At 41.1% G+C, this 13,838-nt stretch overlaps 1 protein-coding gene across 1 annotated transcript in view; it reads right to left on the reverse strand.

Moving 5' to 3' along the window:
- LOC114641854 (dynein axonemal heavy chain 5-like) overlaps window positions 1-13,838 on the reverse strand; it is a 329,984-nt gene that overhangs the window by 290,670 nt on the left and 25,476 nt on the right. The window contains exons 5-6 of the mRNA XM_051928805.1: window positions 7,113-7,214; window positions 3,950-4,136 (exon numbers count right to left, since the gene is read on the reverse strand). Of these exons, the coding sequence (XP_051784765.1) occupies window positions 3,950-4,136; window positions 7,113-7,214 (289 nt within the window). The remainder of the gene's footprint in view (window positions 1-3,949; window positions 4,137-7,112; window positions 7,215-13,838) is intronic.

Genomic DNA, 13,838 nt, shown 5'->3' on the forward strand with positions numbered 1-13,838 from the left:
CATAAAGTGGATAGTAGACGTGACGTACTATATGTGTACCAGATTTCAAGTCAATAGGTGAAATGGTTTGCGAGCTACAGGTGATTTAAAATCCTGGACAGACAAACAAATAGCCACGGTAGCAAATTACAGAAGAAGATTTTACTATTTAATAATTTATATTTATATGAAATGTGCTTCTTATATATTACTTCATATTCTCATATGATAATGATGTTAATGTTGTTTATATTGATTTCTATGTTATTGAAACTGCATGTATGTGTGTATATGTATGTATATATATATATATATATATATATATTTGTATACATATATATGTGTATATATATATATATATATATAATATATGTGTATGTGTGTATATATATATATATATATATATATATATATACTAGCAAAATACCCGCGCTTCGCAGCAGAGAAGTAGTGTGTTAAAGAGGTTATGAAAAAGAAAAGTCAACATTTTAAAAATAACGTAACATGATTGTCAATGTAATTGTGTTGTCATTGTTATGAGTGTTGCTGTCATATATACTCACTCATCACTAATTCTCCAACTTCCCGTGTAGGTGGAAGGCTGAAATTTGGCAGGCTCATTCCTTACAGCTTACTTACAAAAGTTAGGCAGGTTTCATTTCGAAATTCTACGCATAATGGTCATAACTGGAACCTCTTTTTTGTCCATATACTGTAATGGAGGAGGCGGAGCTGCGTATCGCGTCATCACGCCTCCTACATAATCACGTGAACTGAAAACAAGGAAGAGCCCCAAAGAGCGCTGAAGAAAACATTCATTACACAATTGAGAAGGCACAAGAGAGCGGCTCACGTGAACTGACTGAATGCAGCATGAGTGATCACTTCGATACTGCGGAAACAAAGCATGGTGTAAAACGTAAGTTTAAATTAAGTTTATAGAAACGCTACCGCTGCCGTTTGCAATACCATATTCGCGAGATACAAGTTTAACGAGAAACGCTCCCGCTGCCGTTTGCAATACCATATTCGCGAGATACAAGTTTAATGAGAAGACACGAGGTATAAACGAGACTTTGGATGACTTTGTAATGGATTAAAAATTGCTGTAGCGAGAAACTTTTAAGTGCCGGGTCTTAGCTAACATTAAATAAAGCCGTGGACATCGCAACATCACACAAGACAGCGGCTCACGTCAACTGACTGAACGCAGCACGTCGGAAACAAAACACCATGTAAACCTAAAGTTTAAATTAAGTTCATAGACCTACAAAAGGTTGCCATTGATTTGAGGCAAGATTGCTTTTCTCCTGTACAACTATACATTGCATTCTCAAGAGTGTGCTTGCACAGCTTGGTCATATTACAACCGGAGTGCCGAAGTGACAACGTGGTATACAAAACAGAACTATAACAATCATAATAAACGAACAAAAAAACAGCGGACAACCCGTGGATTAAATAAAAAGGCTGCTTCCGTTGGCGAAACAACGAAAAAGGAAGACCTTATATGCCATTCGTTTATAAAACAGCGGAGAGGCTGTGTGAAAGCAGCTTCACAAAAAAACAGATCCTTAACAAATTGTTAGTGGTATATTTTCCCTCAATTTAAAAAGGTTTTCTTTTCTTCTTAATAAAAATTTCAAAGCAGTACTTCGTCGGTGCGAAGCGCATGGATTTGAGCAACTGACGCATACAGACATATTCATGAGTGCAGGTATTTCAGAAACAAAGCACCGTGTAAACCTAAAATTTAAATTAAGTTCATAGACCTACAAAAGGTTGCCATTGATTTGAGGCAAGATTGCTTTTCTCCTGTACAACTATACGTTGCATTCTTAACAGCAAGCTTGCACGGCTTGGTCATATTACAACTGGAGTGCTGAACTGACAACGTGGTATACAAACAGAACTATAACAATCGTAAAAAAAAGAAAAAAAAAAGCGAAGAACCCGTGGATTAAATAAAAAGGCTCCTTCCTTGGCGAAGCAAGGATAAAGGAAGACCTTATATGGCGTTCGTTTATAAAACAGCGGAAAAGCTGTGTTAAGGCAGCTTCACAAAAAAACAGATCCTTAACAAATTGTTATTGGTATATTTTCCCTCAATTTTAAAAGGTTTTCTTTTCTTCTTAATAAAAATTTAAAAGCAGTACTTCGCGGGGATTTAGATTATAGATAGATAGATAGATAGATAGATAGATAGATAGATAGATAGATAGATAGATAGATAGATAGATAGATAGATAGATAGATAGATAGATAGATAGATAGATAGATAGATAGATAGATAGATAGATAGATAGATAGATAGATAGATAGATAGATAGATAGATAGATAGATAGATAGATAGATAGATAGATAGATAGATAGATACTGCTGTATATACTACTGTGACCAAGGCCCTCCTTGACTGCTTACTAGGAATGTCCTGGTGGTTTCAAATATCTTTACTTTCACAATTATTGAGGCAACTGTGCTCTTGGGAACACTCAAAGCTTTAGAAATGGTTCCATTCCCTTGTCATGATCATTGCCCCACCACGACTTGATCGTGGAGGTCCACAGAAAGCTCCTTGGACGTTCAGTGTGAATTGTTGGACATTCTATGCACACGTACATGTGAGTTTTCTAAATGATGTCCAATTGAATGAGTCTACCACAGGTGGACTTCACAATCAAGTTCTGGAGACAAGGAGAACTAGAGACACTGGAGCAAAATTTGGAGTGCCACAGCAAAGGGTATGAATACTTGTAGGACTGAAAGATTTAAGTTTTTGATTTTGGTTACATTTTCAAACCCTTATTTGTCATTATGGATTATTGAGTGTAGATTGATGGGCAAAATTGGCAAATTCATTCATTTAAAATGAAATCAACAAGACAATAAAGTGTGCAGAACGTGAAGGGGTCTGAATACTTTCCGAATCTACTGTAGTGCTGCAACTTCAAAGTTTTAAAATGTCCGATTCAATTCACAGCCTGCTCCCAGGTTTAGTTTGATTTAATTACTCTAAATTAGCTCTATTTGTGGGTGTGTATGTAATCATGCCTTGTCATGGACTGGTGCCCACCTTGCACCTGATGTTGCTGACAGCTGTAGCCACCCATAACCTGAAATGGGAAAATGCAGATTCAGAGATAACAGATGGATGAATTGGATTGAATTGAATGATGTCATGTAGCTCAGGTGAAGTCCTTATTAATGTGAATAATATGAAGAAAACCAAAATAGGTTAATTACTAACAGGGCCCCTAGAATATTTTAAAATTTAATACCACAATATCATAAAAGTTACCAGTACTTGTAGTGTATTACCTTGAAATAATAATATACCTATCTGCAGGACTGCAATCAATAATGAAATGGAAACTATTTTGAGAGTTTTGCGACCTATTGTGGAAAACCCCAGACAACATTGTAGCAGCACTTCTAAAATGGACCGCAAATCCCATCAACCCTGGGAGTACTGAGTTACTGGATAGCTTTGGCAGTTGCTGCAAGGCCTGCCAGATGAAAGATTAGATCAGTAGTTTTAAACATAAGCCAAAAGAAGTGGGCAGGATCACAGTCAGCAGTGTCTTTTTGTTTCAATGCTCCACTGCAAAATAGTTAACTTGGAATATACAGGAATCATAGCCCTAAAACCTATTCACAGATTTTCAGATTTGTGGGAATCCTACAGCCCCTAACCCTGACAAATCGCAAGAGATAACCGTACTATAGATATACATTGTGACAATCTGTTCATGCTGACTCTCCTGTACTTCTGACCTCTTCCCACATCTCAGGGATGTGCAGGTTTGCTTATTTAGCAATTCTAAACTGGCCCTGCATGGACAGGGGTGAGTGTGTGTGACCTGTTACAGAGCGGTATCAAAATCAAATCTCGACTTCACATCCACAATAGTAGATTCAGACAATGAGGTATTCTGCAGCTAACAAATAACCAAAAATTGGTCAAAATACCTGCTGCCACATAGTCCGCAGGACTATTCAGATTGTCCAGGCAATCCCCCAATTCAACCATCTGCAGCTGGAATCTCCTTTTGATGTTGTCTCTTGCTGATGAAAGGCTGGAAATAAACTTTTCCAAGGAAGTGAAGAACTCTTGGATCTGGATGTTTTTCAAGCCATCTTTTATTGCTCCTCGGGTCTATATCATGGGAAAATATTACAATTAGACAGACAGACAGACAAACAGATAGATAGATAGATAGATAGATAGATAGATAGATAGATAGATAGATAGATAGATAGATAGATAGATAGAGTTAGGTCCATAAATATTTGGACAGAGACAATTTTTTTCTCATTTTGGTTCTGTACATCACCACAATGAATTTTAAATGAAACAACTCAGATGCAGTTGAAGTGCAGACTTTCAGCTTTAATTCAGTGATGTGAACAAAACGATTGCATAAAAATGTGAGGCAACTAAAGCATTTTGTGAACACAATCCCTTCATTTCAGGGGCTCAAAAGTAATTGGACAAATGAAATAACTGGAAATCAAATGTTCATTTCTAATACTTGGTTGAAAACCCTTTGCTGGCAATGACAGCCTGAAGTCTTGAACTCATGGACATCACCAGATGTTGGGTTTCCTCCTTTTTAATGCTCTGCCAGGCCTTTACTGCAGCGGCTTTCAGTTGCTGTTTGTTTGTGGGCCTTTCTGTCTGAAGTTTAGTCTTCAACAAGTGAAATGCCTGCTCAGTTGGGTTAAGATCAGGTGACTGACTTGGCCATTCAAGAATTGTCCACTTCTTTGCTTTAATAAACTCCTGGGTTGCTTTGGCTGTGTGTTTTGGGTCATTGTCCATCTGTATCATGAATCAATTTGACTGCTGTATTTAGCAGGATTTGAGCAGACAGTATGTCTCTGAACACCTCAGAATTCATTCGGCTGCTTCTGTCCTGTGTCACATCATCAATAAACACTAGTGTCCCAGTGCCACTGGCAGCCATGCACGCCCAAGCCATCACACTGCCTCCCTCCACCGTGTTTTACAGATGATGTGCTATGCTTTGGATAATGAGCTGTTCCATACCTTCGCCATACTTTTTTCTTGCCATCATTCTGGTAGAGGTTGATCTTGGTTTCATCTGTCCAAAGAATGTTTTTCCAGAACTGTGCTGGCTTTTTTAGATGTTCTTTAGCAAAGTCCAATCTAGCCTTTCTATTCTTGAGGCTTATGAGTGGCTTGCACCTTGCAGTGCACCCTCTGTATTTATTTTCATGCAGTCTTCTCTTTATGGTAGACTTGGATATCGATACGCCCGCCTACCCCCTGGAGAGTGTTGTTCACTTGGTTGGCTGTTGTGAAGGGGTTTCTCTTCACCATGGAAATGATTCTGTGATCATCCACCACTGTTGTCTTCCGTGGACGTCCAGGTCTTTTTGCGTTGCTGAGTTTACCAGTGTTTGCTTTCTTTCTCAGGATGTACCAAACTGTAGATTTTGCCACTCGTAATATTGTAGTAATTTCTCGGATGGGTTTTTTCTGTTTTCGCAGCTTAAGGATGCCTTCTTTCACCTGCATGGAGAGCTCCTTTGACTGCATGTTGTCTGTTCACAGCAAAATCTTCCACATGCAAGCACCACACCTCAAATCAACTCCAGGACTTTTATCTGCTTAATTGATAAGGACATAACGACGGACTTGCCCACATCTGCCCATGAAATAGCCTTTGAGTCAATTGTCCAATTACTTTTGAGCCCCTGAAATGAAGGGATTGTGTTCACAAAATGCTTTAGTTGCTTCACATTTTTATTTAATCGTTTTGTTCACCCCACTGAATTAAAGCTGAAAGTCTGCACTTCAACTGCATCTGAGTTGTTTCATTTAAAATTCATTGTGGTGATGTACAAAACCAAAATCAGAAAAACGTTGTCTCTGTCCAAATATTTATGGACCTAACTGTAGATAGATAGATAGATAGATAGATAGATAGATAGATAGATAGATAGATAGATAGATAGATAGATAGATAGATAGATAGATAGATAGATAGATAGATAGATAGATAGATAGATAGATAGATAGATAGATAGATAGATAGATATGAAAGGCATTACATGATAGATCGATTGTTTATAATGCCTATTATTCTCTGCTTCTCTAATACCTCCATCAGGCTCTGAGGGCCTCCCATAACTGAGCCTGCCTCCTTAGTAAGCTTGTTAATTCGGTGGGCCTCCCTTGAACTGATGTTACTGGTCCAGTACATCACACTCTCCATCACAGAGGTATAGGACATTTACAGAATGGCACCACCCATATTAATGGTATGTTTTGTTTTTTATAAAGGAACCCCAGTATTGTTTCTTCTGTTGAATAAGGATGTTCATCATTGTTCATAATGGCACTTAGTTTTGTCTTCATTCACTGCTCCTCTACTACTGCCAGCAGGTCCAGAGTGCATCCCATAACTGAGCATACCCTTTTAATTACCGTGTTTATATGGTGTGCCTCTCTTGAAGCGATGTTACTGGCCCAACACACCTCACTGGCCATCACAGAGTTGTAGAAGCTGTCGATGGAGGATGTCTGCTGTGCCCTTTCTTATGTAGCTCCTCCTTATACCAATGCCAGTACAGTGCCTCTGTGACCATGACTACTTTTTTTATCTTTAGACAAGTCAGAGAATTCTCCATATTTTTAGTAATATCTACAGCAGACTTTTTCTTTAAACTGGTGTGCAGTTGTGCTTTAATCTTTTGAAAGAGCAATACGAGTGCAAGGCTTACATGTTTTAAAATTTTTGGATTTTATGACTGAATTTTTTATTTTCAGAATTTTTTCTTTTAATAAAACTTGTGATCACTGCCTTAACTGTATAATGACATTTTTCAAATATGAATTTGTTTTCTTTGTTTCTGACTGTATATATTAGAGGTACACAACTCCCCATTTACACCTGCTGTATGGAGCTGGCATTCTGTTAGTACTGTCGATAAGCACCTTGCCTAGCTTGTGTGTGTTTGGAGCCTTTTCAGTAAAAGCTCTGAATTGGATCAAGGGGAAAAAATAAAAGTGCAGATTTGAAACTCATCCGTGTAATTAAACATAATATATATTTGTGTACATTCCTCAATGCCTCTATTACATCACTGTACAGTAGAGCCATACCTCCTGTGACTTGAGAGCAGGAACCATGGCATGGAATAAAAGTTCTTGCATACTTTGCAAAATGGAGCTGGCAGGACAGTTGAGCATCCCAAAGTTCACTTCCTTTAAGGGAAAAACAGAAAACAAAGAATCAAATGTTATAATGCATGTGAAGAATTTGCCACACACACAGCATTATGCTGAATCCACTCAAATGAAGAGATGGGATACCCTGCTTCATCCTCCTCCAAAGCATAAACGTCTGCAATCAGAACCTGGTTCTTAGAATGTAGATGATCGTTCTGATGTCTCACAGTTCCATGCATCTCATCACCTCACCACATCGCCACTGTAGGCTCCATACAACAATGATCATGGTTATCATCGTCATCATCATCACATGAGGGTGATCAACAGAGAAGAACTAGGGTTTTGGTGAGTGTTAACACAGTGTATCAGGATGAGAATGAGAATTTTCTTTATACTTGTATTGTCTTTGTGTTTTTGCTGTCACGCATGGGCGTCGGAGGACTCCTCTAAGGGCCGGGGAAAGGTACAACAACAACCTGCCGAGATGAGAGGGGGAGCTACCGCTGACCTTATCCTTTTCTTCTTCCCTCACAGCTCCAAGAAGCCGCCCGGCAAGGGCACTTAACCCCGCCCCTTCCAGAAGTACCGCTATAAAGGAAGCGCCGGCAAAGAGAAAGGCGTCTTTTGCCGGGAGACCGGAACGAGCTGCCCGGCGAAACACGTGACTCTCAAAAAGATTATTACTGTGAAAGAAATCCCTGATCAGGATAGTGCATTGGCGCTATTTTCGTTGCTTTTGTTTATTTTGTTTGTTCCGTCTCGTGACGATTAAAAGGGACAACCCGGTTGGTGTCCCAACATTCCGACTGTTTCCAGTCTGTCCTTCCACCGCCCGACCACACAGCAATTGATTTTCTGTCAGATCAGGAAAACTACTGCCCACCCCACTACTACGGGTGTGATTGGCACCACTACTGCCCATCCCACTACTATGGGTGTGATTGGCACCTCAGCATAAAAATATCAAATGTTTTGCTCTACCAAACATTTTTACAAATAGTATATAGTCAGCCCTCCTTATCCATGTGTTCTGCATGTACAGATTAAACAAACTGAAGATTAAAAATATTAAGAAGAAAACAAAAATTCATAAAGTTCTAAAAAGCAAAACATGACTTTGCCACACATGGAGCACTACACTGAATCCATGCAAATGAAGTGATGTGCAGACATTCCCTGCTGTAGCCTCCTCTAAAGTGTCAATGTGTGCAATCAGAACCTGGTTCTTCCGATGTAGCTGATCCTGCTGACGTCTTACAGTGCCAAACATCTCATCGCCTCCCCACATCAGCACCGTAGACACCATACAGCAATCATCATCATCATCATCATCATCCTAATCATATGAGGGTAATCAAGAGACAAGAACCGGGGTTTTGATAAGTCTTAACACAGTGTGTGACAGAAAAAGAATGTGAATGTATTTACTGTTTCTCCATTTAAGATTATATTTTCCATATGTATTTGTATTTCTGCCATCTGTCTAGTTATAGCTTCTTCTATGGCGACCACTACTATGAGTGCGATTGGCCCCTGGGCATACAAATATCAAATGTTCTTGGCCCTTGTGAGGTAGTCATAGTGAGACAAAGCAAGAGATGGATGGCATTTGAGTTCATCCAAAAAATTATAAAAATGTCTTTCTATTATAATAAAAAAATTTTGGGTCGAGACGTGACCTTCTCGGAAAGACACTTTGACGTCCCGTGAGACTAAACTTTACAACCATTGGAAGCAAGACACGTGAGACGGTCACTTTTGCACGTCACGCCCTACTTACAAACAATTTAAAACAAGATCGCGGACATCTAATCTCTCAGTCGTTGGAATGCTTTTGGCAGACACACATCATGTGCTCCCAGCTCTTAAAAAATTTTATACGTTCTAGATAGCACGTCAACGAGCGAAGAAGAAAGAGCAGCTATGAGTAAATTCTGAAAATAAGGAAACTAATAATCAGCCTGAACCAAGTGGAACTGAAAACCTCGTAGGTCCAATTGGGGTCAGCATTAAAAGACTTCATAAAGACGTTCAAAAACGTTGGCACGATACTCATGCAGAGCAAGTTAAAGAATATGAAAGTAGTGGAATTCGAAAAGCTCAAAAAAAACGTTGCCGTGATACACATGCGGAGCAAGTTACAGATTATGAAAGTAGTAAAATTCAAAAGTATCAAAAAAAAAAGAAAGTAAAGATCGCATTAGCACAAAGAAACTGAAATTATTACTTGATGAAATAACGGAACAGCAAAAAGAGATTGAGTACATGGACATTGGTGATATGTCAGAAGTATGAAGATATTGTAAGGCTTTAAACTTTAAGTCGGAGACTTGTAGATCGGCTAATTCGTGTTGCCATCAGGGAAAAGTAGTGTTGCCTCCCAATGAAGAGGCCTATCCGCGAGAATTAAAATATTTGCTGTTTGGTGAAAGTGAAATCCACAAACACTAAAGGTAAAAAATCAGAGTCTACAATAATCTTTTCGTATTCGTATCATTCGATGCTCAAAACGTAGATTAACACAATAATGGACCATACGCTATGAGAATCCGAAGTCCTGCAACAATTAAAGAAACGACAAGTTTAATTTTGAAGAAACCACAATTCGGTTAGGTGAATATTTATGATCACAGAGAAGCGATGTAACATAGAATCGAAAGAGTATGTAACAATTTCCATGAAAATAACAATCTCTTTAAATTGTATCCATCACTTCCCCTACCTCTTCATATCGTAAATCATTCTTAAGTCTTCAATCTGCCTCAAGTGCCAGCTTAAGTGAAAAATTAAGGAAATTGCAACACAAATACTGACTTAATCAGTTTTAACGTGAAAAGATGCCGACGAAAGAAGAGAAGAAGCGGGCCGCTAGGGTGGAGAAAAGAGGAGCTGCTCAGGAAGCAGCAAGCGCATCAACCTCTGAGCAAACAAATGATAAACGTAAAGAGAAGGAAAGAGGATGAAGACTAAGAATGCGCAAGTCAAGTGTATTCACTGCACGTTATCGTGCAGTGCACCGTTACTGTCTAGTTTTTAATAAATTGGCAAAAATTCCTAAAATCATGCTTTTGCTTTGTCAATCTGAAGTATTGAGTCTGAAGTTTATTGTCATATGCACAGTAAGGAAACACGTTTTCCTGTACAATGAAATTCTTTCTTTGCTGTCCACACCAAATGCCAATGGTTAACAAACCAAAGTATAAAGATAAACTTAAATAATGAGTAGCAGATAGATAATAAGTAACAGAGGCAGCATAAAGTATAAAACAGAATAGAAGTATAAAGTGTAATGTGCAGGTAGGTGTGTGATGGACAAGTCAAACACAGTTGTGTGAGGTCGATAGAATGAGGTGGCCCACAGTTATAAACTCCAGTCAGTTATTTAGGAGTCTAATGGCCTTGGGAAAGAAAGAGTTCTTTGGCCTGGAAGTCCTGAATTTCATACTCTATACCTCCTGTCTGAGGGTAGAAGTGTGAACAGTTCATGTAGGGGGTGAGTGGGGTCCCTGAGGATCGAGGCAGTTCTCCTGCGGACTCTGCAGTTGTAGATGCTATGTAGAGAGGGCAGTGGGGTCCTGGTGATCTTCTCAGCAGTCTTTACCACTCTCTGCAGGCATTTGAGGTCCATAGTAGTAGTGTTGCCGTACTACACGGTGATGCAGCTGGTCAAGATGCTCTCAACAATGCAGCTGTAAAAGTTGCTGAGGATCTTAGTTGACATACCAAACTTCCTCAGCCTCCTCAGAAAGTCCAGCCGCTGTTGAGTCCTGCTGACCAGCTGTGTGGTGTTAAGTGTCCAAGTGAGGTCCTCACTGATGTAGATGCCCAGGTATTTAATGCTGCTCACCCTCTCCACTTCAAGCCCTCGGATGAACAGTGGCCGGTGTCCACATGTCCACTATCATCTCCTTCGTCTGGTCTGTGTTGAGGGTGAGTTTGTTGTCCTAAAACCATGACGCCAGACTGTCCACCTCCCTCCTGTAGGCCGCCTCATCCACACCAGTGATGCATCCTATCACTGTGGTGATGTCTGCGAACTTTAGGATGATGTTATCTTTGTGGGAGGTGACACAGTCGTGGGTGAACAAGGGTGTAGAGGATAGGGCTGAGGACTCATCCCTGTTGGGTGCCTGTGTTTGTGATAATGGTGGCTGAAGTCCTATTACCAATCCTGAAAGACTGGGGCCTGCCAGTCAGAAAGTCTAAGAGCCAGTCACAGAGGGTACAGACCACGTGCAGACAGTTTATGGGTGATAATCGTGTTAAAGGAGAGCTGTAGTCAACAAAGAGCATCCTGATGTAGGAGTCTTTGTTCTCCAGATAGGAGAGGGAATAATGTAGTGCGGCCGAGATGGCATCTGAGGTAGGACCTGTTGGGCCAGTAGGCATACTGCAGGGGGTCTTGAGTGTCCGGTATGCTGCTCTGAATGTGGGCCAGCACCACTTCTCAAAACACTTCACGATGATTGGAGTGAGTGCTACTGGCCTGTAGTCTTTCAAGACTACAATAAAACAAAACGTGCAAAAAGTGAAAGAGTCTGACTATTTTCTGAAGACACATTATTCTTACTGCCTTGCCTGCTGCATGAAATGTCTGTCAGCCCTGGTGACGTACTGCAAACATGTCATGTCATCTTTATATATAATACGCTACCGTGGCTGTTCGTTTGTCTGTCTGGGATTTTAAATCACCTGTAGCTCGCAAACCATTTGAACTATTTGACCTGAAATTTGGTACACAAATACTATGTGACATCTACAATCCGGTTTCATGTTGATGTTTGACCTCCAAGGTTATATTCCTCTTTTGATTTTAATTTTATTTTATTGTAGTATAAACTCTCAGCAACACGCAGCAGGGCAGCTGTGCGGCGCATGCATACAGGCGCAGTTCTCATTCCCTACCACCTTGGCCGTCACTTCCCCTACCTCTTCATATCATAACTCATTCTTGAGGCGGATTGAACACTTAAGTGCCAGCTTAAGTGACAAACTAAGAAAAACGTAATCAGTTTTAACACAAAAAGATGCCGACGGAAGAAGAAAAGAAGCAGGCCGCTAGGGTGGAGAAAAGAAGAGCTGCTCTGGAAGCAGCAAGCACATCAACCTCTGGGCAAACGAATGCTAAATGTACAGAGAAAGGAAGAAGAGGAAAACTAGGAATGCTCAAGTCAAGTGTATTCGTGCGCATTTACTGGTAGAAAATAAAGTTCATTTCAAAAAGCATTTGTATTAATGAGAGTCTACATACAGAGAAAGAATATGAAAACTAGGAATGCTCAAGTCAAGTATATTCACTGAACGTTATCGTGCGGTGTACCATTACTGCTGTCATTTATAACCTGAACTCTCCTGACAAACTCGACTAAGGTAAACACCGCCACTCCAGAACGAGAGGTGGAGCGGATGCCACTAGTATCCTGACCTTTTTCCACAGACCAGAGAAGATGACCAGTGAGGGCACGCCCTAACGACTGTGACCTCCAGAACAAGTCCCGTCTCTTTCACCTGATCTGCCACATACAGTGGACCCTTGACTTACGAACTCAATTCGTTTGCGAGGTCTGGTTGTAACTCAAGTTGGTTGTAAGTCAAGACTGTTTTTCCCATAAGAAATCATGGAAATACCCATAATGTGTTCCGAACCTCCCACAGCAACACTTACGTAACCTTTTCATAATAAAAAAGGGTTGTATAATGTGCATAATTTACCAAAACCACCAATAATTTTTCTAATGTCCATCCATCCATCCATTGTCTCCCGCTTATCCGAGGTCGGGTCGCGGGGGCAGCAGCTTGAGCAGAGATGCCCAGACTTCCCTCTCCCCGGCCACTTCTTCTAGCTCTTCCGGGAGAATCCCAAGGCGTTCGCAGGCCAGCCGTGAGACATAGTCCCTCCAGCGTGTCCTGAGTCTTTCCCGGGGCCTCCTCCCGGTTAGACGTGCCCGGAACACCTCACCAGGGAGGCGTCCAGGAGGCATCCTGATCAGATGCCCGAGCCACCTCATCGGACTCCTCTCGATGCGGAGGAGCAGCGGCTCTACTCTGAGCTCCTCCCGGATGACTGAGCTTCTCACCCTATCTTTAAGGGAGAGCCCAGACACCCTGCGGAGGAAACTCATTTCAGCCGCTTGTATTCGCGATCTCGTTCTTTCGATCACTACCCATAGCTCATGACCATAGGTGAGGGTAGGAACATAGATCGACTGGTAAATTGAGAGCTTTGCCTTACGGCTCAGCTCCTTTTTCACCACGACAGACCGATGCAGAGCCCGCATCACTGTGGACGCCGCACCGATCCGCCTGTCAATCTCACGCTCCATTCTTCCCTCACTCGTGAACAAGACCCCGAGATACTTGAACTCCTCCACTTGGGGCAGGATCTCGCTACCAACCCTGAGAGGGCACTTCACCCTTTTCCGGCTGAGGACCATGGTCTCGGATTTGGAGGTGCTGATTCCCATCCCAGCCGCTTCACACTCAGCTGAAACCAACCCAGAGAGAGCTGAAGATCACGGCCTGATGAAGCAAACAGGACAACATCATCTGCAAAAAGCAGTGACCCAATCCTGAGTACACCAAACCGGACCCCCTCAACACCCTGGCTGCGCCTAGAAATTCTGTCCATAAAAGTTATGAACAGAATCGGTGACAAAG

This window comes from Erpetoichthys calabaricus, chromosome 6, assembly GCF_900747795.2.
Source record: "Erpetoichthys calabaricus chromosome 6, fErpCal1.3, whole genome shotgun sequence".
NCBI lineage: Eukaryota > Metazoa > Chordata > Cladistia > Polypteriformes > Polypteridae > Erpetoichthys > Erpetoichthys calabaricus.